This window comes from Pyxicephalus adspersus, chromosome 7 (genome assembly GCF_032062135.1).
Source record: "Pyxicephalus adspersus chromosome 7, UCB_Pads_2.0, whole genome shotgun sequence".
Taxonomy (NCBI): Eukaryota; Metazoa; Chordata; class Amphibia; order Anura; family Pyxicephalidae; genus Pyxicephalus; species Pyxicephalus adspersus.
In genome coordinates this window covers 20,445,522-20,468,434 of record NC_092864.1, presented here as the reverse complement: position 1 = coordinate 20,468,434, position 22,913 = coordinate 20,445,522, and the positions used below count along the sequence as shown (strand labels likewise).

The window sequence follows — 22,913 nt, the reverse complement described above, 5'->3', positions numbered from 1 at the left end:
GTGTGTGCTAATACAGGTATATGCAACTGGAGTATTCTGCTATTCCGTGCAAGGCATTTAAGATGTATATATTATGCTCATCCCATGTTATTTGTTTCTTTGATCCTTCTGGGGCAAGGACTTTAGGGATCTTTTTATAAAGCAGTAATTCTGACAACATTCTCTGGTGGAGAATTTATCACTTCCATTTAATGTTCTTTTACATGGATCTGGAAGATTGTCTACCAGAGAATGTTGCAGAACATTAGATTCGCTGCAATGTTGATAAGTTTGTTGCTGATAAGTTGGGTCACAATACAGGGGCAGCCATCCGCCTACAGCTTCTATCCTCCCAGCTTATTAAAAATTCTAGGGAAAATACTGTACTGCTTTATAAATAGATCACTTCGATAACCCTGCTAATAACTCTGTAATACTAATATACTAACTGTAATCTAATAAGATTTCCTCATGCTTGATTTTTTTTATTTTTTTTAAATAGTTCTTTAAGTCTTCCGTGTATAGAAGATACAATGACTTTGTCGTGTTCCAGGAGATGTTGTTGCAGAAATATCCATACCGTATGGTACCAGCTCTCCCACCAAAGAGAATGCTCGGAGGTTTGTCCATTGTGTCTTTATTCATTTGAATAAAAGTTTTTGCTGATTTCCACATATATAACCTTCTGCTTTCATCTAGAAGGCCCTTGTGCACATTTTCCTCCGGTGCTGATTGTTTTTATTTTAATATACTGCTAAATACCTTTTTTGTAATGAGCTTCTATGCAACTTTGGGTTTTTATGGTATAGGGCAGCCCAGTTTTGGAAGATCCTTGAAAGGATATGGCCTTCCCAAGATGATCTGTGTCATGAGGAACTGATAATTATTACAATTATCATCTTGTAGTGCCCACATATTACATGGCAGGGTACAAATTCATGCCCTGAATACCAGAGTCATGTTATTAACAATCACAGGCCAAATTTTTTTGGGGGGGAACCAAATAACATATTAGGTATGTGGGGGAAACCTAGTACCTGAAGGAAACCCACTCAAATGCGAGCAGAACATACAGATGTCATGCATTCCATAAATGCTCTAACCTCAAGTCATGAGGATGAACTAAGGCAGTCGAAAAGGGCCCTTGCCCCCCACCCTCTCATTTCACATTAAAACGCTGGGTGCCTAAATGATGTCTCAAAAGGTGGGGGGCTTGACTAAATCCTTATATTTATCACTGGAAATTGTTCTACTGCCACTACAATAAAGTTTGTACAGATATTGCTGCTGTGTCCTATGGGGGTTCAGAGAAGACAGCACCCTGCTGCATTCTCCCTAATAGTAACAAAAGGTGTAGTTAGCAGACAGTTGTTGAGCGATCTGGCATGCCAGATCATCAAACAAAGCAAGGAGAAAGTTGTACTTATGCCATATTTGCATTGTTCATGATTGTCTCCGAGCAAAAAGCGCCCAGTGCGTGTGCGATGCTTACAATCCTCACTATCTACCATAATATCTGCCTATTTTGTGTATTATCTTATCTATCATATTTTTTTAAGGGCGTCTCATTGTGGCACTCTGAACTAAACAGTGCTTCCCTTAATAAAACTGTGTATTGTTCAATGACCTACTAATGACTTCCTCACTCATAACCTCCTCACATGTACGACTACAAGACTTCTAGAGCCGCCCCAACTCTCTGGAATGGTCTTCCTCGTCCTATTCGGCTTGCTCCTACGTTCTGCTCACTTAAAACTCAATTTTTAAAACTTGCCTACCCGTCTTCTCCTATCTCTTATAACCCTCGCTACTTACTCACCATTCCATATCCACCTCCTATTGTGTGATACTTCCCCTACCTCCTTGATTGTAAGCTTTTCTGGGCAGGGTCTTCTCCTCCTCCTATGTCACTGTCTGTATCTGTCTGTCATTTGCAACCCCTATTTAATGTACAGCCCTGAGTAATATGTTGGCGCTATGTAAATCCTGTTTAATAATAATGATAATACTTTCTAGTTGCCTTAAAATACCACTTTTGCCACATAACACCAGCTGGTGGCATTGTAAGTAAAATCTGGAAATCATGCGGACCGAGCTCTGTTAATACACAGAGAAATCACAATTGGGATTTTCCAAATTTATAGCAAATCTGCATTGGCATTGGGGATTTTTAATTTTTCACAAGTACAAAAAGTTTGCAAAAGTATGCCGGTGTTCCAGCAGCAGACGGCTCTGCATTATTATGGCTGTAGTGCATTGCGGTTTTCAAAATGGGGAGAAAAAAAAAAGTACAGGCATAAAAATGAAATTGTCAGACGCAGTCTTAATATACTTTTTCAAAGCGGTGCCTGAAGTGACATGGCTTCAAACTGGTGAAGATCTATGTTCCTTTCACTGAGATGAAACCCTTTGAGAAGTATGTGAGCTATTTTTGTCCTTCATGAAACAGTGATGATGAGATTAAAGTGAACCAGTCACAATAGAGTTGATGCAATAATCTAAATGATAAAACTTGGTGTACCAAGGTTCATATTTACCCCTTAGTTGAGGTTCACCTCCTCCATACAAGATTGTTGTGTAATGTTGCAATGCCCATTTAGGAGAGGGTGCATGTGTTGGCAATCAAAGGAGAATCATTTGTTGGACCTTGAGTGACCTCTGATTTCGGGTTCAATATTAAACTTCAGAGCAAGTTGAAGTGGAAATATAGCTAAAATAACAAAAGAACCAGGCAGGTCCCTTATTGCAGAAGGAACAAACGATGTTTCTTCTGCAATAAAATGAACTTAACTGCCTAATCCATTGTGAGCACCACTATCTTCATCCTCTCCTCCTCCTCCTGTTGTTGGATCTTCAGCCATCCTGAATGACTCCTGGCATATCCCAGCATCCCGCACTGAGCTGCACATGTACAGCTCCCCATACTACCGGTATATAAAAGATAGCCGATTTTATAGTAAACATGTAGCCAGACTATGCACAACGTATTTACATAATCTGAACAAGCATTAATAAAAAGTTTAAAACATCACCTCTGGAACTTTAGTCATCATGGAGCAATTTATCTTGAACGTTTACAACAGAAACCTTAGTTAAGGTTGGTAAACTGACTCTGACATAGGGCAAAGCAGCATGTTGCATTGAAATTAAAGCAAAGCTAGAAGCAGCCATGGAGACCACTTAAATGCTTTTTGCTGAAGAGTGTGTTTTTTGGGGCTTCAAAAAAAAAAAAAATGTTTGAGGTCTGTGGAGAACAGGGTACTAAAAACCCATGGAAACCGAACTTTAAATGCTTGGTTGAAAACTTTGAAAATTAATTATTCCACAGTACAAACAGTTCGAGAGATCAGAGGTAGCTTGTTTGAAGTAAAATTTCCTACTTGGTCATATGTTAAAAAAAAATGTAGTGTGCATAGGAAAGTGTTATTTTTTTGCTTGTAAATAAAAAACAATGAATTGTACCTTATCAGGGAGCACACATGCAGTTTATATCAGTTATGCAGATGTTTTATTTTGTAGTTATATATAAAGATATGTATGCCAGATGTGTGCCTTATTTTAAATATCTTTATCACATTAGGAAATATAGCAATATATAGGCTATTTAATAGCTCAGTGCAACAAATAAAAATAAGTAGTATTGTACAAAAATCGTATTTCAACTGCTTGCACTAGAATTCTAATAACATTGGTTGTATAAATGCTGTGTCTTAAATATTTCTGAAAGGAATCTTTGCTGGGGAGGGGGTTAGACTGCCTTTGTTCTTGTTCTAATGCTAGTGACCTGCTTAATATCCTAACCTTCTGGCTTCATTATGTGCCCTAACATACAGCCATAAAACAAGTATGCATCACAGAAACGTAAAAATTCTTTACTCATACTTGCTTTTGGTCACTGACTTACCTGCCAGGCAACTAGCATTTCTAGAATGAGACACTAATATTAGCAGCCTTGACATCCAGAGAAGGGTTTCCATTAGGGCAGTGTTTCTCAGACTGTGTGGTACCCAAGGATTCCTTCAAAAGTTGCTGGGGGATTCTTGAGCAATGAACAATTTGTGCCTCTCAGGTTAGTTTATGTGACACCGATTATATTTTTGCCTGTAAAGGTGATATTCTTCACACTGGCTAGCAATGTAAGAGGTATTACAGTATTCTCCCCAGAATTTTTTTCTAATTTGGTTTGGAAGAAGCTGTAGGCAGTGGCAGCCCCTGTATTGTGAACCAACTTTTCTGCAACCACCCACCAGCAGCCAGATGAAAAGTGCTGGGTAGTGTGCCCAGCTAAAAGGGGCTGGGCAGAACACTGTATTATTTCTGCTAACCACTATGTAATGTACTGTGACCTGTGGATAGACTCATTACAGAAGGGGTTCCCTGTAAGTTTTTTCAAGGGTTCCACCACATTATAAAATCATTGGAACTAAACCTAAGTATAGAAAAAGTGTGAGCAGGTGTGTTCTTTATTGACGAAGGGGCAGACTGTCTCTTCTGCAATAAAATAACCCTACTTGCCTGTCAATTATTATATTATTTTTTTTAATGAACTCTACTCCTGTCGCTCCTTCGCCAACATCTTTATTCAGTCCTCCTCAAAGTTTGGGGTCCTCGGCCATCTTGATAAGTCAGGCTGGCATGTTCCAGCCTCCCACATATGAACATGAACACTGACGTTTATTCCAGGTAGCAAGCTATACTGAGATCATACAATGAACTCCACAGCTCAGTGTACATTATAAAGAATAATGCAACCAGGCAGGTAACTTTTTTGTTTTGTTGCAGAACTGACACCTATTATATTCAGTATTACCAGAAAGGTATTGTATGTATAGCTTAATCATATACATAACCATAAAAAATTGTTGAAGAATGCAATCATTGCAAATGATCTTCCTTTAATTTTTTTTCAAAATACCAGGTTGGATTTATTTTAGCCAGGATCGCTTCTGTTCATTGGCAACTCTTTTTGACCAAGTTATTGTTTATGGCCAATGCAGCTTGCTTTCAGGTGCATTCTGCTTGAGGTCCCTTTAAAACGCCTGAGATCCTTCACATTTCAATGGTAGGTGCAACTGACCTGAAATAAACCTGAGCTCCTTCAATCTACTTTTGCAAAGCCCATCAACATAGGTCATAATGCGATTTTGGTGATTGCAGGTTTTAGGTTTATAAAAAGTTATATGATCAATTAAAGACCAACTCCTCTGATTCCACTTATCAATGGAAATTCAGTTTAGTATAAACTAATTATTTACCTATAGTTATCATGGGATGCTGGAAATAGAGCAATGTTACAGATTGTGTTAAAGGGAAGGTGTTTTATTGGCAGCCTCAGAACTGCTGACTGCTGCACATTTTCTTGTATTAGCAATCTAAAATGTCAAGCACTATGGCCAGTTCATGAAAGTATTCTACTGGGTGTAACATTCCAAAGCTAGATTAAATGCTGCCAGACCTATATAAGCTAATAAAATATTCATGTATATAAAATATATTTGTAAGAAATGCATACAAAATATATTGGAATAAAATATATGAGTCTAAAAGAGTTGTGTGCATTTTTTTTCATTGGTTTCCTGGAAGTGAACACATAAAAAATTATTTTTTGTAATATGTAAATGGTTAAAGCTAAAAATGTTTTCCCTCGGCCCAGTGTCAAGGACTGCATGCAGAAATTGGATTTGAAATTTCAAGGTTTCTCTAATAGAGAACAGGCTCTAGAATTGGCATGATAGTGTTCATACTGGTGGTGGTTATGGTGCGTTTTACCATTCCTTTATACCACAGAACAGCTGTCTGTAGCTTCTGCCAGCAGCAGCCCTATAGAGAATGAATAACGGGTGGCCGTGAGCCCACTGCTGCCCGTTGTCAAACATGCAGACAGCATGCAGTACAAGTGACTGGATGGATAACAATGTGACAGCCCCAGGTCTGAGCCTACGATAAAGTACTAAAATACTACAATATTAAAAAAAGACTAAATAATCAACCTAATAGTTCACAGAAAAGTTCAGTTTTCATATATCATCCACTTGTTCTAGGGTGTAGTTTAGGATTTTGTCATGTCCCTCAAACTTGAAGTAGCCTTGAAATTTTTTCTTCTGCAGCAGAAGAGGCAACCAAATGACATCATCTGGCCACATGCAGTCATAGGGGATGTTCTCCAAGGGAAACCACTGGGGTCGCATTTCTGGCAATTAAAGGAGGAAAAAAAATTATGAAGTTAAGCAACCCTCACGTACAGATTATATTTTTTTTTTTCGTCATTATCTACAACTACATTGAACCATTACATATTAACATCCTGCCTCAGCACATCCTGAGCTCTACATGTTAGCACTTCAGGCACACAGGATTATTGGGAAGACATGGGAAATGCTGATTTGGAGCTTACAACAACCAATCTGGATCCTGGTTTAGTTTTTAAGTTACAGTGAAGTGAAGTTACTGAATGGTTACAACAAATTGACCTCGGCCCCTTTTATTTTATTGAAGCTACATGTACCTGCAGCTCAGCATTTATGTAGAGAAGATAAAAACCTATATAAATAAACTTAAAATATAATACTTTGCAGTTTATTAGTCTTAGTAATAGTGGCTGCATTGGTTTATCAGGCTCCCCCCTGTATTCTTACATGGAGATCCTGCCAGCAGAACAATTACTGTTCCCCTGTACCAATGCTAATCACTATACAGTCTATGCAGAAGCAGTATTGTCACCCTAGGCTACTCTCTTGTTTTGCAGCAGCAGTCGCCAACCAGTGGTCTGCAGCAAAATTTTGGTGGTCCGCGGCCAGAGCGGCGGACCACGCCCCTGTACAAATCCCAGGCTCAGGGAAGTGGGCGGGTTCTGTTACTGGACACAACCTACCCACTCTCCCGTTGCAGGCTATACCATCATGATGTCATTATGGGGGAGGTTTCTCCCCCTTTAAGCGACACCCAGCTCCCCGAGCATGCGCGGTCAGGAGCTGGTGATTTTAGTGGTTTGCCAGACCGAAAAGGTTCTTGACCACTGGTTTGGAATGAATTACAAACACTCTCACCTATCCCCCTCTTCTCACTTCTATTACCATAGATAGGAGATGTTCTGTAGTTCATGTCAACACATCAAAAATGCACACACAGAATCCTTGCTATAATATTATGTCTATCCTTGTACATTAAAGAAAAAAAATTGGAAATGGAGCAAGTTGCTTTACCTTCACTTTCAACTGGTTCTCCGTTATAGGAATCTGTTCGGAATATATGGACATGCAAAATCTCAGTACTGCCTACAAACTCAAATTTGATTTCACCGACTTTCTGCAATGTGTCTACAGTCAGGCCACTTTCTTCCCAGAGTTCTCTACGTAAAGAAAAAAAATGTTTAGGTTTAAGAAGAGATGGTTATACATAACAGAGGTGGGTTTTGTAAAATGCACGAAAGACTTGTGTGTGAAAGGGTTGTTAAATGAGGATAAGAAGGCATAGGAGGGCAGAGGGGAGAGGTGTGACCCATGGAGAGGACACACAGAGGTGCTGGCCAAAGGAGGGTAATGATTGCTGTAGGTCGTTTGTAAAATTATTTGTTCATATTGTTTTGTGTTTTTTTTCCTACCTATGACTCTGTGCACAATGCAGTTTTTTTATACGCAACTGTTGTGTGTTTCTCCTTTGCCAATGACCACCTCAGAACTTACAGGAATTTTTAATATTGAATATTCATATTAGTGTTCTGCTCCTCTTTGTCTTATCAACTAATCAACTACTGTTACAGCTGAGGGCCAAGACCTGGCTACGAGGTTCAACCAGGGTCCCAAATACTTTGGCAGAAAAAACAGTTTCTATATTTGTTTTTTCATATTTGTGTTTGACTCTCAGCCAGGAGCTCAGCTTTAATTGCATTTTAACAAATAATCCTGCAAATATTAATATTCATGAAATTTAAACCAAATACTTTTGTATTATCCCAAGTCTCTGCTGCAAGCTTATTTACCTTTTTGCAGCTTGTTCAATGGTCTCTCCAGTCTGCACTTTGCCACCAAACCCATTCCACCGGCCAACACCAAAACCACGTTTCTTCATGCCCAACAGAATCCTCGGGGGCTGGACAACCATGACAAGTGTGAGCAGCTTTGACGTAAACATGGTCACTTCTAAGAAAGTAAAGAAAGAGGTCGACAGTACACAATTGTTTTTATTTAAAGCTGAACTTACAGCAAATATGAAAAAAAAAAGAAAACAAATGCAGCTGTGTTAATTGAACATTCTGTAACCCGCTTATAAAATGTAGCTTATTAGGCATCTAAAGTTGTAATGATTTCAGCCATCTGTTGTACAACAGTACTCAGACTGGCTGCACATGGGCAACTATGTGTTTTGCATGCACATGTGCTGACAGGGACCAAGCTGGCAGAAGGAGAGAGTGGACCGGTGAACTCATCAGTCTCTTGCTGCTCTTTAACTATTTATAGACAGGACAGAAGTATAACGGAGTTATACAAAGTCAGGTGACCAAGCTCTCTATGTTGTGAAGCTGTGGAAATTGAAACTGGATGAACAAACACACAAATCGTTTAGCAGGTAACTGATATATGTACTTCAGTGGTGTATTAACCTGTGTTTTGTAAAGCATAAGAAATAGTTTACATTTCTGTTCGCCCCCCCCCAATAGTCTCACTGGGAACCCTTAAGGTTATTTTTCTATCTAGAGGGAAATGTGAGAGTCAGGGGTTCTATCACCTCCCAACGATATCTGAATCCAAAGTTTTGCCTTTAGTGACACTAAGATTACTGGAATATTCTCTCCAATATATAAATTCTGCAGCCTCCTTTATGTGACCAGTTGTTTTCATATTTTCCAAACTTTTTATATATTGCTATTTATTCACGAATATTATAAGCCCTGGGGCATTGGATGGCTGGACCTCAACTTTAATATAAAGCTTTCACAATATAAATGAAAAAGTGGCATCTCTACATACATTTATTCATAAACTCTCCACAAAAACATAAACTGTGGTCTTCTGAGAAACAACAAACCAATGTTAACCCATTCAGGGGTCTCCTAATTCAGACATAAAGAGCCAATATCAATGTGCTGTAAAAACGTCAAATATTCCGCCAATCTAATTGAATCTTTTAGGGCAGATATAAATCAGATTGGGGGCTAAGGTAAATAAGGCCGTGATGTGACACTAGAAAAACCATAAATCAAGGGTACTGGGTGCCTGAAAAAATAGAACAAATCAATCTATTTCTGCAGTGAATATACAGTTAGGTCCATAAATATTAGGACAGAGACAACTTTTTCCTAATTTTGGTTCTTTACATTACCACAAATAATTTTAAATGAAACAACTCAGATGCAGTTGAACTGCAAACTTTCAGCTTTAAGATTGCATAAAAATGTGAGGAACTAAAGCCTTTTCTTTTTTTTACACAATTACTTCGTTTCAGGGGCTCAAAAGTAGTTGGACAATTGACTCAAAGGCTATTTCATAGGTTGGTGTGGGCAATTCCTTCATTATGTCATTATCAATTAAGCAGATAAAAGGTCTGGAGTTGATTTGAGGAGGGGGAGGGTTCTTGTATGTGGAAGACAACATGCGGTCAAAGGAGCGCTCCATGCAGGTGAAACAAGCCCTCCTTAAGCTGCAAAAACAGAAAAAACTCATCTGAGAAATTACTACATTAGGAGTGGCAAAATCTACAATTTGGTACATCATGAGAAAGAAACGAATCACTGGTGAACTCAGCAACGCCAAAAGACCTGGACGTCCACGGAATACAACAGTGGTGGATGATCGCAGAATCATTTCCATGGTGAAGAGAAACCCCAAAAAAGAGACCCCAAAAAAAGTCCAATCTAGCCTTTCTGTTCTTGAGGCTTATGAGTGGCTTGCACCTTGCAGTGCACCCTCTGTATTTACTTTCATGCAGTCTTCTCTTTATGGTAGATTTGGATATCAATACGCCTACTTCCTGGAGAGTGTTTTCACTTGGTTGGCTGTTGTGAAGGGGTTTCTCTTCACCATGGAAATGATTCTGCGATGATTCCGTGTTGAATTAGCCATAAATCAATGCAAGGAATACTGGGACATGGAGTTTTCCCATAGGTGGGAGTCTGACATTGCAGACACTTTGCTGCCCTCTAGTGTCTAGACCAAGTTAGTGAAAATCAAGAGCAGACTCTACACAGATTTATAATGTGTTTATATCTTATGTATGTTTGTTTGTGCTTGCTGCTTCTTGTTAATTCCTAACATAAATCCTGGGACTAAATTGCCTTAGAAAGGTCAGTACAAATGTCTGCTTGGAATATTCAAATATAGGTTCCAAATAGGGCATACAGTGTTTCAGACTCATGGCTGCCACATATAGGACAATGGGAATGCGACTCTTAAGCTTGGGAGCTACAGTACAACTCTGGTTATCCGGAACTCAGATAACTGGCAGGCGACAGCTCCGCTCTACTGATTGCTCCTGCCCTAGTGGAGCTGTGGCACGTGTTCTGCAACCAAATACACATACAAAAGCTCTGCTAGGACTGTGGGAGCAATCGGGAGAGCAAAGCCGAGCTCCCGATTGCTCCACGATTAGCTGAGAAAAGGAATGAACCTCAGTTAACTGAAAACTAGAATTAGCCGGAATCAGCCATTCCCCATGGGTGCCGGATAACGGAGGTTCTACTGTATATCAGCGGTCGCCCAAAGGCCAAAAAGAACAACTGGGAACACAGTAAAAATTACATCAGAAATCGCAGTGACGGACAACTGGATTACACAAATTTGTAAGGCGAGTGTGCCATGGCATGCCAATATGCTGTGCAGGAAACACCACAAAATAATTTAATTCCCCAAGCTATGTTGGGTTTTAGCCAAGAGACCATATTTTTCTTTTTCAGTTTTGCATTGATGTAAAACAAAGAATAAATTTTGGTGGGGAAACATGCAAAACAATTGCTTCTCAGGCTTCATTTAGAGCATAGCACACAGCAGCCATTTGTTATAACACAACTCATGCCTTCCTGTACCAATGTCCAGTGTGATGTGGACATCATTTGTTACATTGAATGCATAGAGAATCGGACAGAAATGGCTTATAATAAGACGAATGGACATTGGTTTCACATCTGAAATCCCTGCATATTGAACATATGCCCCAAGTGCAAAAAAAAAAAAAATATTCCTGCTCATCAATTCAACCCATGCTGGTGATCTTCCTACAGAAGCCCCCAAAATCTCAAAAAAGAGCCAAGGTTAGAGTGGCTCCCCTGCCACCTCCCATCCTGGAATCAGCTGTCTTAAGGATAGAAAGCCATGGAAAATCTAAAGAGTAAAGCTGCGTACACACGGCAAATTTTTCTCGCCCGATAATCGGTATCGGCCAATTATCGGGCGAAAATCTGCCGTGTGTACAGTCGGTCGTCGTCCATCGTCCGACGACCGTCCTGGCGGATCCATGGACGATGGACGACGACCGATCCTAATGAAAGGGAAGGGGAGAGCGCGCAGCAGGGTGCCGCTCCGTCGCTCTCCCCCTCCCCTCTCCATAGAGCATGAACGGTGCTGTATGTACAGCATAGTTCATGCATCCTGCAGTCTTTTCTCGTTGGAAAGGATCGTGAAAGATCCTTTCCAACGAGAAAAATTGCAGGTGTGTACGCAGCTTTATTTGTCACCAAAACCTGACACCCATGATTCAGATACACGAGTCTGAGGATAGATTAGATCCAATCTTCCTAGGAAGTTTTACTTTGACTTCCTCTAGACCAGGGGTGTCAAACTCAAATAAACAGTGGGCCAAAATTAAAAACTTAGACGATGTTGCAGGCCAAACTTGATACTGAAATAGCACCGCTACTACAATTCCCTGCATCAAGAAAACAGTCCAATGTTGCCAACAGGCTATTAATGTTATAAGTGGCTGGAACTCCCATTTCACTGAAATAGCACTGCTACTACAATTCCTTGCGTCCAATGAGGGGCCACACATCAGCAGAGAGGCAGCTGATCTATAGACGCGAGTGATGCCGCGAATAGTAGTAGCGGCGGGCCAGCTGCAATTCATATTTAGGATTCCTTTGGGGGCCAAAAAAAGGACGTTGTGTGCCAGATTTTGCATGCGGACCGGAGTTTGACGCCCCTGCTCTAGTGTCACAGGAACAGGAAGTGTGTGAAATTCTCACGAATTAAACACAAAATCTGACAGGTGTCCTAATGCCAGTTTACTCTATTCAAAACTAGAATCCAAATTTTGTTGTTTTTTTTTTAATTACCCAACCTTGTTACAAGGACAGAAACGAAATCAGCCAATTTTAACTACATGTTCTTTACATAGAACTGCTATTCATGGCACACAGTGGGTTAAACATACGGCTATATTATGCATTAAACCAATACACTACCCTAACCTGCACTGGGCGTAGGTTGGCGCTGTTATGTTATATTTACCTGATCAGGTGCAATCTCAGCACTCTAAAAATGAATACACACCTCCACGGACACGTGGGTCCTACCGCGGGAAACCGCTGAAAAGGGTCATGTGATCCTATCTGCCAGGTTTTTACCTCCGGCTCCATTTTAGAAACTGGCAACCGCTTCGTTTCCTAAGTAAAATACATTATATTTAACCGAGTTTACAATAACTAGTAGTATCAATTTTAGATACAACACGATGTATTTTAAACTGTTTTTAAGTTAGCTCCCCTAACAAAGATGGCGGCCGAGGTTTCATGCCCGGCTGTTCTATGTGTCGTGCTGTGTAAGTCTCAGTGATGGCTGCTGTGCGAAGTAGGTGAGTTTATTGTACAACGTTATGAAAGCAGTAGACACGGATATCGGCTAATTAATGGTTATCCATAACTCGTGTTATATTAGTAAAGATCGTCCATAAGTGTCAGGCAGTAATGTGGATTATAAAATTGCAAACTTGCTGTCCTATAGGTCATGCAAAGACAGATAAGGTAGGTCAAACCTGTTACCAATACAAATCAATAATAGGGTTCAGTATAAAGCTATAAGACAATAGGATCCCTATAGTGTATATGTGTATGTCAATTAAGTGGATTTAAAGCAACAATCTTTTGTTTGGGATGAAAATGCTCATTACCCCAGGTCAGGTTTATTTCATAGCCTTTTTTTTATTTTAAAGCTTTATTAGATAAGTGAAACTTGGTAGGCATACAGGTATAATGTAAATACCAAACAGATTTGTAATCTCAATGGATTTTAAATCCCTTTTAATGGACAGCTGTACCCCTCCATTCCATAAAAATCCTAATTATTATAAATGGTAATATTTTTAGCTCTAGTTTAGTGATTTTTGTTTTGTGGCACCACTCAGACCAACTTAAATCGGAAGTAAACCCAAAACAAAAAAAATTGCACTTGCTTTCCAATCCCGTAGATCAGTCTATCCGACGGGAGGTTTCTTCCATTGGGTCCGTCGACGTCGCAGTATCTGTCTTCAACCCGGTGCAGAGGGAGCGCCAGGCACCAATATCTTCTTCTCTCTTCTTCTGGGTTCTTCTTCCTACGTCACTGGATGCAGGTGCGAAATCTCGAGTTTGGGAGAAAACTCTTGCCGATCTCACTGCACATGTATGACATCAGCAATTTTTTCCCTATTATCAAAAGGGCTGCCCATGCCCAAGATGCTCAAGCATCCGCAGAAGGAGCAGCCTAGAACCTTCCGAGATGCGTGACATAGGTATTCTGCGAGGCTCTGCGCTCCCATTCAATCTTGATCGGCTAGTTTAGGTACGCTTTAATTACTTTTAAAAACAGTCCCTCAACGTCGTCATTCAATCCTATAAAAAGGCCATCATCATGGTGTCCTCCACAAGTTGCTCTGAGTATGGCTTTCCCATAGCAGTGGGGCTCTTGCTGTTTTGGTAAGGAATGCAGTGAGCTGTGCCACCCAATTAATCCTGGAGCCACTGCCCTCCCCCCCCCCCCCCCCCATTGTATAGCACCTTCAATTCACTAAAACAGTATCCCATTCCTTCACCATCAAAAAATGTAAGGCATGCTGTGATTGGCTGAGGAGAGCGTTACGCCAGCCAACACTCCATATTAGTGCATTCCTGTTCCAGAAACACATTGAGAAGTAAGAGGATATTTCTCTTTTAACTGATACTGGAATAAGTGTACCTATATTGCAGTTAAGGTGACAACTAGAAAGTTTGGATTTTCCTTTCTTTTAAGGCACAGTGACATGGTTCACCAGAACAGATAGAGTTCATGTCTGTAAAGGCTCTTTCTTTTATCAAAGCTCATTGTATACCTAGTAGCGGATAGTTATGTCCAAGTACACTTGCAATATTGAAGACAACTCCAAGCCCTTTCCTGGATTCTCCTAGTGTAGGAAGATACACAACAAACACCTTAATCCAATCACCATGAAATTAGACCTGGCAGATCTTAAAGCGGGCCTAAACTCAGAATTTTTGCATTAGCCCTACCCTTTTAATCAATGTGAGCGCAGAGCCTCCCGGGATACCTAGGTCACGCATCTCGGGAGGCTCTTGGCTGCTCCTTCTGTGCATGTCCATGGAGGAGCCATTTCATGCATGCATGCATGTGCAGTGAGATTGGCAATTTTTTTCTCAAACTACGTCACCCGATCTCACCCCTGCTTAGTGCGAGATCGAATGGCGTGGGAAGAAGAACATGGAAGAAGAGAGAAGAAAATGGTGGAGATCCTTCTGCACTGGGCCAAAGACGGATACCTGGACGACGCAGGACCTGATGGAAAAAACCTCCCGACGGATAGACTGATCTGCAGGATTTATGGTAAGTGTGATTTTATTGTTTTGGTTTAGTTTTGGGTTATTTTCTGCTTTAATTGTCCGGGACCAATACATGTGAAATTTGTTGAACTGTCCTATTCTATTAACCTAATTTCATTCCTGGTGTCAGGAAGTCTTCATAGGTGTTAAACTTTCACATTAAATGGCTGAAGGTGTGAATCATTGTCAAAATGCTGGGTTATAGATGTTAAAACAGGTAGAAGTCATTTGGTTTTGGAGGCCATATCCCTGTTCAGAAACGGACAATGAGGTGCATATTTTGGCCAAGTAGTTTGCTTGAGGCATGAAAAAGGCCATCAATGTCTTGCAAGCTGTGCAACATCTTCTCTTGGACAGGCGTGGGTGCCTTTGACACCATCTATCTTCCACCTAAAATGCTGTTTTAACATCTCAACATTTTGTGTACAATTCACACCTTCTTCTCAAAATGCCTCTATTAGTTGTCACTGGACATAATTACCTCCTATTGAAGTCTTCCACTCTATCCTGTTCCAAAAATGTTGCACTTCTCATCACTTTTTAGATTTGACACATAGGATAAAACTTCCCAATTGGACATACAGATATCAATAAGATTGGCAAGTGGTGTAACTCTTCAGTTGCTTTGATTGCTGATGCATACTATAGTGTAGTTTGCCCCATATGCCTCCTATTGTACCATACTTTAGCAGGCAATGATGGGTCTTCCAGTATAATTTGTGATTTTAGTTACACAATTTCACTGCCATAAATTGCCCATGTAGCTTTGCCCTATATGCCTCTCTAGTTGGCCATAAAATTGTACATTTACTGCACACAATATTAAACGGAATAAAAATGTTAATATTCGTAGGAATGTATTATGCTATAGCAGCCATATTTAAAGGAGGGTGCCGTGGAGGTATTAATCATGGATTAAAGGACTATTCTTACAGAGGTAAGCAGCAATTTAAAGCAGCTATAAAAATGCAATAATATTTTTATGAGAAAGGATTGCAGTGGGATTACTCCTATTTATTTTTATTCACGATCTAAAGTCCAGGCCTTATAATTAAAGTGATATCCTGCTTTGTGCTTGCTGTGAAGATGTTGTAAGAAGATATTTTTTTTCTTTGCCCTTTTTAAAATAACGGGGAAAGAAAAGTACAATGACACAATTCCTAACTGCAAGGGGTCTTAGGTAATCTGTACTAAGATCATAATGGGCTACCCCAATGCAGTGCACCCAGTGCATGGTGCTGCATGGCATTAACCCTTTTGTACTGCTACTGTAAAGAGTTATGGCATTGGAGGATGGTGATACAAAGAAATTTGCACCTGCACTAACAACTCTAGTTAGTCTACATATTTCAGAGCCAGCTTCAAGCTCTCATGAGAAAGTTCACTTCTTTATGTTGGGAATGATGCTCCCCTTCGTCTTTGGGTATCCCAGCTTAATTAGATCACATAGGAACCTCTTGATAACTAGCCTGACTTTCAGGATGGTGAGCGGAAGGAAGACAACAAACTTTAATTTTAATGATCTCCCCTGTGATGTACAAATCCTGAAACACATAGCACTGTATCCTTCGGGGTTCAGAGCTGTCAGATCACACCAAATTGGCCCACCCGAACAGCTGATCCAGTACAGTCTGCTTGGGTGGAATGGAGTGCAGATGAGGCATTGAGGGGTCTAAATGGCCCCTAAAGTTTCTAAAAAAAGGACTTTTCAGCACAAATTTAATGTCACATTCTTAGCTTGGCAGCCCCTGATGATAGTAAACAAGATAAGTGAAGAAAAGTTAAATACAGCATATACTCGAGTATAAGCTGAGGTACCAACCATAATTTTATTGGCATTTATTTTAAATATTGAAACTCACCAAAAGCTGCTGCATTTCCCACCCTAGGCTTATACTGGAGTTAATTAGTTTAACCTGATTTCTTTCTCCCATTTTTGGGTATCATACTTTGTCATCATTTCCCCGGTCCCACAGGTTCACTTTAAAATTGTCTATGTATTGTGCATATATATATATATATATATATATATATATATATATATATATATATATATGTGTGTGTGTGTGTAATTGTATATATATTGTATGTATAAAGCAAATAGAATTTGGTGAAAATGTAACTGTTTTTGTGCTTGCAGGTTTTGTCAGAAAGTCAGCTGGCTGGTACATTGTCGTAGGTTACATATCAGCCTGGTTCAAGAAAAGGCTAAAACAGGAGCAGAGCAGATATGGCTGACCAGACAGAAGAGGGATCCCTATGTAAAAGCAGCTCGGGAACACAGCTTTCGCTGCCGCAGTGCTTACAAGCTACTTGAGATTGACCAGGGGCAAAAAATCCTGCAGCCAGGACATCATGTGATCGACTGTGGTGCTGCTCCAGGGGCATGGAGCCAGGTTCTCATTGAGAAAGTCAATTCCTTGGGGCAAGGTGAGCAAACAGATCCAGCTAATTAACTTGGCATTAAAAATTTATGGGTTGGGTTTTCATTTTTACCTAGGGCTCCTAGTGAGATGGAGTATCATGTCTTTGTGACAGTTTTACCAGGCAAGAATTTAGTGAAGATCTGCAACATAAATATCAACATAAATAAAAATTTGGCATACGTTTTAGACTTCCCCTACTATGACAGAAGTATTAGTCCTCCTCTGTAAGGGAAAGGCAACTGTGCCTTTGACCTCTGCTCAGAGTGTCGTATACAAGAGGCTACAGGGGAACAGTTGCATGGAGGAGCCGCAAGGGAGTGATGTAAGTAAACTTGCTGTTTTGGCCCCTTTAGACCTAAACAGCCTTTTGAGTGCAGGGTTAGCACTGCTACAGGGGAGTATTTTTTATATTACCTGTAGTTAGGTTTTAACAGGAACATGTAGGTATGCAGCATGGTGTCCACATCCTAGAGTAACAATTCTGCTCCTGCATAGACGTGCATCCAATGAGCATCATTATTCCCAGGTAGTAAGTTGGTGATAGGAATTTGCAGAATTTCCAGGTACAGGCATGCATGGGCAAAGCAGAGGTTCATTATAACCTTATCAACTATTTAGTGCTGTGTAAACACTAACCTCACATGAAGAACTCAAAATGCAAGTAATCAACAACAGATAAGGCTATTTGCTGGTTCTCTGTTAACCTTTTGACATTTCTCTGACAATAAAAGCTGTTGCAGTCACCTTTGTTCTCAACCCATCCCCCCCCCCCTTCCCCTTATTTTTGTGCCCACTGTGGGTATTCCTACATTTAGTGCAATTTGAAATTCCATTACGTCTTGACACATGGTGTGTACCATAAAAACTCAATTATATAAACCTTTCTGAATATTAACCGGAGGTACTGATTTTTACCTTAAAATTCAAGAAGATGCTTTTGAGTCTGAACCTAGGACACAAAATGCTGCTATCACTAAGTTTTAAAACATTAATCAACAGAAATGCCAAAAAATTAGCATTAATACATTAACGGTGGTATTTTTAAAACAAGTATTTAAAAGGGGGGACAATAAAATCACATGGGCTCATCCTTTCCCCCTTTTTACAGGACAAAGTGATTTGTTCTTTTGGTTGTGGTGGGACACTTGGTCCTAAATCAGCAGTTTGCCAACTGGTGGTCAGCGAGAAAATTTGGGTTGTCTACCCTGACCAGTGTGCCCTGAGCCTGGTCAGGAGAAGGACCCTGCTGGGGGGACGCACCAGCCAGAAACACGGACCATGTCCCTGTTATGGATCAGGGAAGCGGGTGGGTTTTGTCTCTGGACACAACCCGCCCACTCCTATCGCGATGGCAGAGTGGGCAGGTTCTGGCATCATGACGTCACTAAAGGGGAAGTTTCCTCCCCTTTGAATGACACCAGGCTCCTCCAACATGGGCGGTGTGGAGCCGGTAAATTTAGTGGTCTGCTGGTCTGAAAAGGATGGCGACCACTGTCCTAAATGACCTTGTGCAGATTATATTATTATAGTTGGACACCAGTGGATGGCACTATGTCCTAATGTAAAGTGTGTAACAAACTGTAATAATGTCTTAGAGTTTGTATTATACTACTATTTTATATACATATATATTTATTACATGAGGACACAGCCCTATCTACAGACCTGAGTCTAAACGGAGATTCTTTTTTTAATGTCATTTTCAGGTAAAAAAACATCTCAATTTATACTCAAGTATTTACGATAATTATTAAAACTACTTTATCTTTACACCTGAAGGCAAGGAGGTTTAAACCTTAATATTTAGAAAGTGTTCTTCATAGCAAGAACTATGAATATGTGAAATCTTTTAAAGGAGCTTGTTCTAACTAATTCCAAGAAATGCTTCAAAAAAGTGTGTTGTGTCCTTCTAAATGTAACAAATATAATTCAATAATTATATTTGTAAGAATAACACAGTAGAATGTTGATTTAGGGAATTGTCTAATTGGCTTTGGGGATCAGAAAATATTAGATCATTTTGTTCAGGTTTCTTACCTTCCTCTTTATCACCTGTGGGGTTTATTGTTGTGAGAATGAATTCACTTGATTTATTACTATATTTTTGAGTTATGGTTGAAGTTGATGGGTATGTATTTTTCACACGATGTATCATTTGCATTCAGTTCTTATTTTAAATGTATTGTTTTTTTTTTGTAGATCCTACAGCACCTGTTGGCTTTGTGTTAGGCGTTGATCTTCTTAACATATCACCCTTGAACGGAGCAGTCTTTCTCTCTAAATGTGACCTTACAGACCCCATCACACATCAAAAAATTGTCAGCCTTCTCCCATCTGGCAAAGCCCATGCCATACTGAGCGACATGGCTCCTAATGCTAGCGGGTTCAGAGAACTGGATCACCAAAGACTAGCCAGCATGTTACTGTCCCTTCTGGACTTGGCATCCAATGTTCTGCGGCCGGGGGGAAATTTTCTTTGCAAAATCTGGGATGGCAGTGAAAGCAATTCAATAAGAGACAAACTTCGACAAAGATTTCAGCTTGTCAAGACTATAAAGCCTAAAGCTAGCAGAAAGGAATCTGCTGAGATATATTTGCTGGCAAAATCATATAATGAAAAGCAATCTTCACAAAGATAATTCCTTGTAATTCAAAATAAAAACACCTACTGTGCTACAAAATACATTATTTAATAAACTGTATTTTTATTGTTTTGTATGTTTGTATTTCTTTATGTTGGTTGACAGTAACTTATTTATTATGATCTCTTATTGATTGGTGTCCTGTGGGCCTTAGTATTTATAAATAATCATTCAAATTAAGCACAAAAGAGGAAATTAACTTTCAGTTCATGTGTGTAATGGGGAAAAAAACTTCGTAATGCCCATGTGCACCTGTAGAAGGTGACGACTCTTGCATTAAGTATGCTATCACCTACCCTAAAGTGTACTAATACTGATTTTAGAAATATGAGAGCTGCAACCACTACTTTGTTTCATGATCATTTTCATTCTGGCGTCTTTACCCATAGTTCCTCCCAAGTTTGTTAAGGGTTCCTTGATCTTTGAGCAATGGTGGACTGACCTCCTTCCTACACTGGCTATGAGTGCCAGCAGGCACTAAGTGGTCACTTCTACCCTGACCACTAATATATTAGTATACAAAAATATTATGGTATGTATTTCTTTTATGCAGTTATTCATTTCAACAATATTACAAAAAAATATTTTGTAGGGAGTTGGCATGAAGTTGTTTGAATGGGTGTTAAATACACTAGAGGGCTTTATTTATAAATGTGTGAATAAATATATCTGTTCAAAATCAACATTGCCAGAAAGCCTGTCTTTTTCCCTTTATTTGATTTACTACATGACTACAGGCTTGGTACTATGCATATCCACTCCTTCCAATTTACATTCTTGGGGGTTTTAACAATATACTAATTGTTGTTCATTATTTTCTTTTATACATATCACATTTTAACATAATATGTTGGTGCTACAATAATCCTGTTAAATAATAATAATAATAATAATAATTATTATTATTAAACAGGATTATTGTAGTGCCAACATATTACGCAGTTATAATTTCCTATTGCGATGGCTGTACACTTTTGAGATTGGCCACTAGGTGGCAGAACCAGTTATTGTTTTAATGGAAACTGAAATCAGAGGTTTGGCCATCTGTCAGCAAATTTCAGAAGATTTAACCTGGAAAAAAATCTGATAGAGTTTAGTGCCACATTATTATTTCTTTTATTGAAAACTTTTTTCATGATATTGAACAAGCTAATGTAGCATAGGCTGCAGGTAAAGGCCTTTTTTAACAGGTGTTCTTAAAGATCTCTAAAATGATTGCATTTTTAAAAGGTGATGAAAAAGTTGGGAAAGGCTCAGCTAATAAGTGTAGGAAAGAACATGCATCCAGTTCAGCCTGAAATTCTTACCTACCAATTTGCATACTTGCCAGTAAATCACTAGATGCTGTAGCTGGGATCAGGGTAACAGACCAGGAGCCCACATCTTTAGGAAGATGGCAACAGATGCTGCAGTATTTCCGTTTGGAAATCTGTGCCTGTGTGATGAACAGGTGGCCCATACCTATAAATTGCATATTAAGGCAACTTGAGAAATAGATTTATTAGGTAACTGGGGAAGGAGATCACAGTTCCTAAGTGATGGGACTGAACGGGGCAAATATAGTGAGGTTGAAGACATCAGTCAAGGATGGCCCTATGGGGAAAGCATGCAGCGGTGAAAAGAACCCAAATTTAGAAGATCAGGACAAGTAAATAGGAGGCAGTAAGGTATAACAAAGTGGGAATGACCACAGATAACATAAAAAATTTATAAAAAGAAAAATGGGGGAACAGCAAGAGGATAAAAGGGGGTAGGGAGAAATGGAATAATACACCTGCTCACTTTGGTATAACATGTTCCTCTATTTACTTATCTTGCTCCTTTTAAGTTTAATGTTACTCTTTTGGGGTTCTTTTCACCGCTTCATGCTTTCCCCCCATAGGACCATCCTTCACTGGTGTCCTCAACTTCACTGTTTGTCCTGTTCAGAGTCTCAACCTTTTTAACATTAGTGAACCCTTAATTACTTTATCCACGGCTCACAGCACAGGTGACATTCTTCCCAATGGCCAGCAATGTAAGAGGCATTCTTCCTACTGATCATCACACGAATGTACTGTAAGCTATGGATTTAGTAATTATAGCAGGATTTCCCTGAGATCCTGAAAGTTCTTTCAAGGGTTCCCCCTGTTTGAAAGGTTGAGAAACACCGATCTAGAAGCTCCAGAAATATAGAATGGAAAACATTTGGGGGTAAAATAATTAGGATTTTGGACTTTTACCGAGGTTGGTGGGGAATCTGGCACAGGGTGATCTGTTTGTTTTCTTTCATCACTGAACATTACACTGTACAAGACCAATATGTTATTGAATAGATGATATTTATTGCAATGATTCTGAAATGATTTGCTTATCACAAATATAAAAGTCAATGTTGGAATCCTCCATAATACCTCCAAGAAGCCAGTGGGACTCTCAGATCATCAGACTCTATCTATAATGAAGATCTCCTATTTGGATAGACTGACACTCAAAAAACTCCAGAGAAATTGTTTTTGCAACAAAATGGATATTGCAACATTTTTGTTGTTATTAGTGCCCCTTTCTGTGGATATATACCTAAAATCCTCTGGGGACCACTCTCATTAAGAGAGAAAGGTGGAAAACTCAAAATGTTACAGGTGTCATTAGAATAGGAGATACAAGGAAATCTTCCAATGAGAAACCAGACCATGGTGCAACTTCCTCTAATTTTAGGTAAGATTCCCACTGACTTTCTCTTTGAGATGAAAAGTTAGTAGTGGGGCTACACACAATAATGATAACCTGACAGAGATTATTCCCTTCCAATGTATTCAGATAAAGGAAATATCCTCAGGTCCGTAATGTGAGGGGTGGACTTTCACTTGTGTCGGTGTTTAGTAATTAATGGTGTCTCTGTCCCTGCCATATGAAACTTATGTATTCTTGTGTTTCCTTTATTATGTCCATCTTGTAATACATAGTTGAAAAAGGATGTGTCCCCATACTTCTTTGGTCAGAATCATCATCGTCATTTGTCAATATTTCATAAGTATTTGTAAAGGGGTGAAAAGACTGTTATGCAGAACATTTATTGTATTTATATGTTTATATATTGTATTATACATT

General features: G+C 39.5%; 2 protein-coding genes and 1 long non-coding RNA gene across 7 annotated transcripts in view; 2 read left to right on the top strand and 1 right to left on the bottom strand.

The window, feature by feature from the left end:
- LOC140334513 (uncharacterized) overlaps positions 1 to 619 on the top strand; it is a 9,656-nt gene extending 9,037 nt beyond the window's left edge. The window contains exon 3 of the long non-coding RNA XR_011921571.1: positions 482 to 619. This is a non-coding gene — a long non-coding RNA (uncharacterized lncRNA). The remainder of the gene's footprint in view (positions 1 to 481) is intronic.
- A 5,307-nt stretch (positions 620 to 5,926) lies between these two features.
- On the bottom strand, positions 5,927 to 21,213 carry NUDT1 (nudix hydrolase 1). 5 transcript variants are annotated; one of them, XM_072417769.1, is made up of 4 exons: positions 21,135 to 21,213; positions 7,958 to 8,117; positions 7,182 to 7,327; positions 5,927 to 6,169 (listed from the first exon to the last, which is right to left on the bottom strand). In XM_072417769.1, exons 1-4 carry the CDS (start codon positions 21,142 to 21,144, stop codon positions 5,997 to 5,999), a joined length of 489 nt encoding a protein of 162 aa, XP_072273870.1. In that variant the 5' UTR covers positions 21,145 to 21,213; the 3' UTR covers positions 5,927 to 5,996. The 5 variants fall into 5 exon arrangements, with proteins under 5 accessions (XP_072273870.1, XP_072273871.1, XP_072273873.1 ...); XM_072417770.1 differs by lacking the exon at positions 21,135 to 21,213 and adding an exon at positions 12,417 to 12,542; XM_072417772.1 differs by lacking the exon at positions 21,135 to 21,213 and adding an exon at positions 12,459 to 12,519.
- On the top strand, positions 12,613 to 19,895 carry MRM2 (mitochondrial rRNA methyltransferase 2). The gene is made up of 3 exons (XM_072417767.1): positions 12,613 to 12,759; positions 16,896 to 17,185; positions 19,381 to 19,895. The coding sequence occupies exons 1-3, from the start codon at positions 12,740 to 12,742 to the stop codon at positions 19,818 to 19,820; spliced, it is 750 nt and encodes a 249-aa protein (XP_072273868.1). The 5' UTR covers positions 12,613 to 12,739; the 3' UTR covers positions 19,821 to 19,895.
- Positions 21,214 to 22,913: the final 1,700 nt, after the last annotated feature.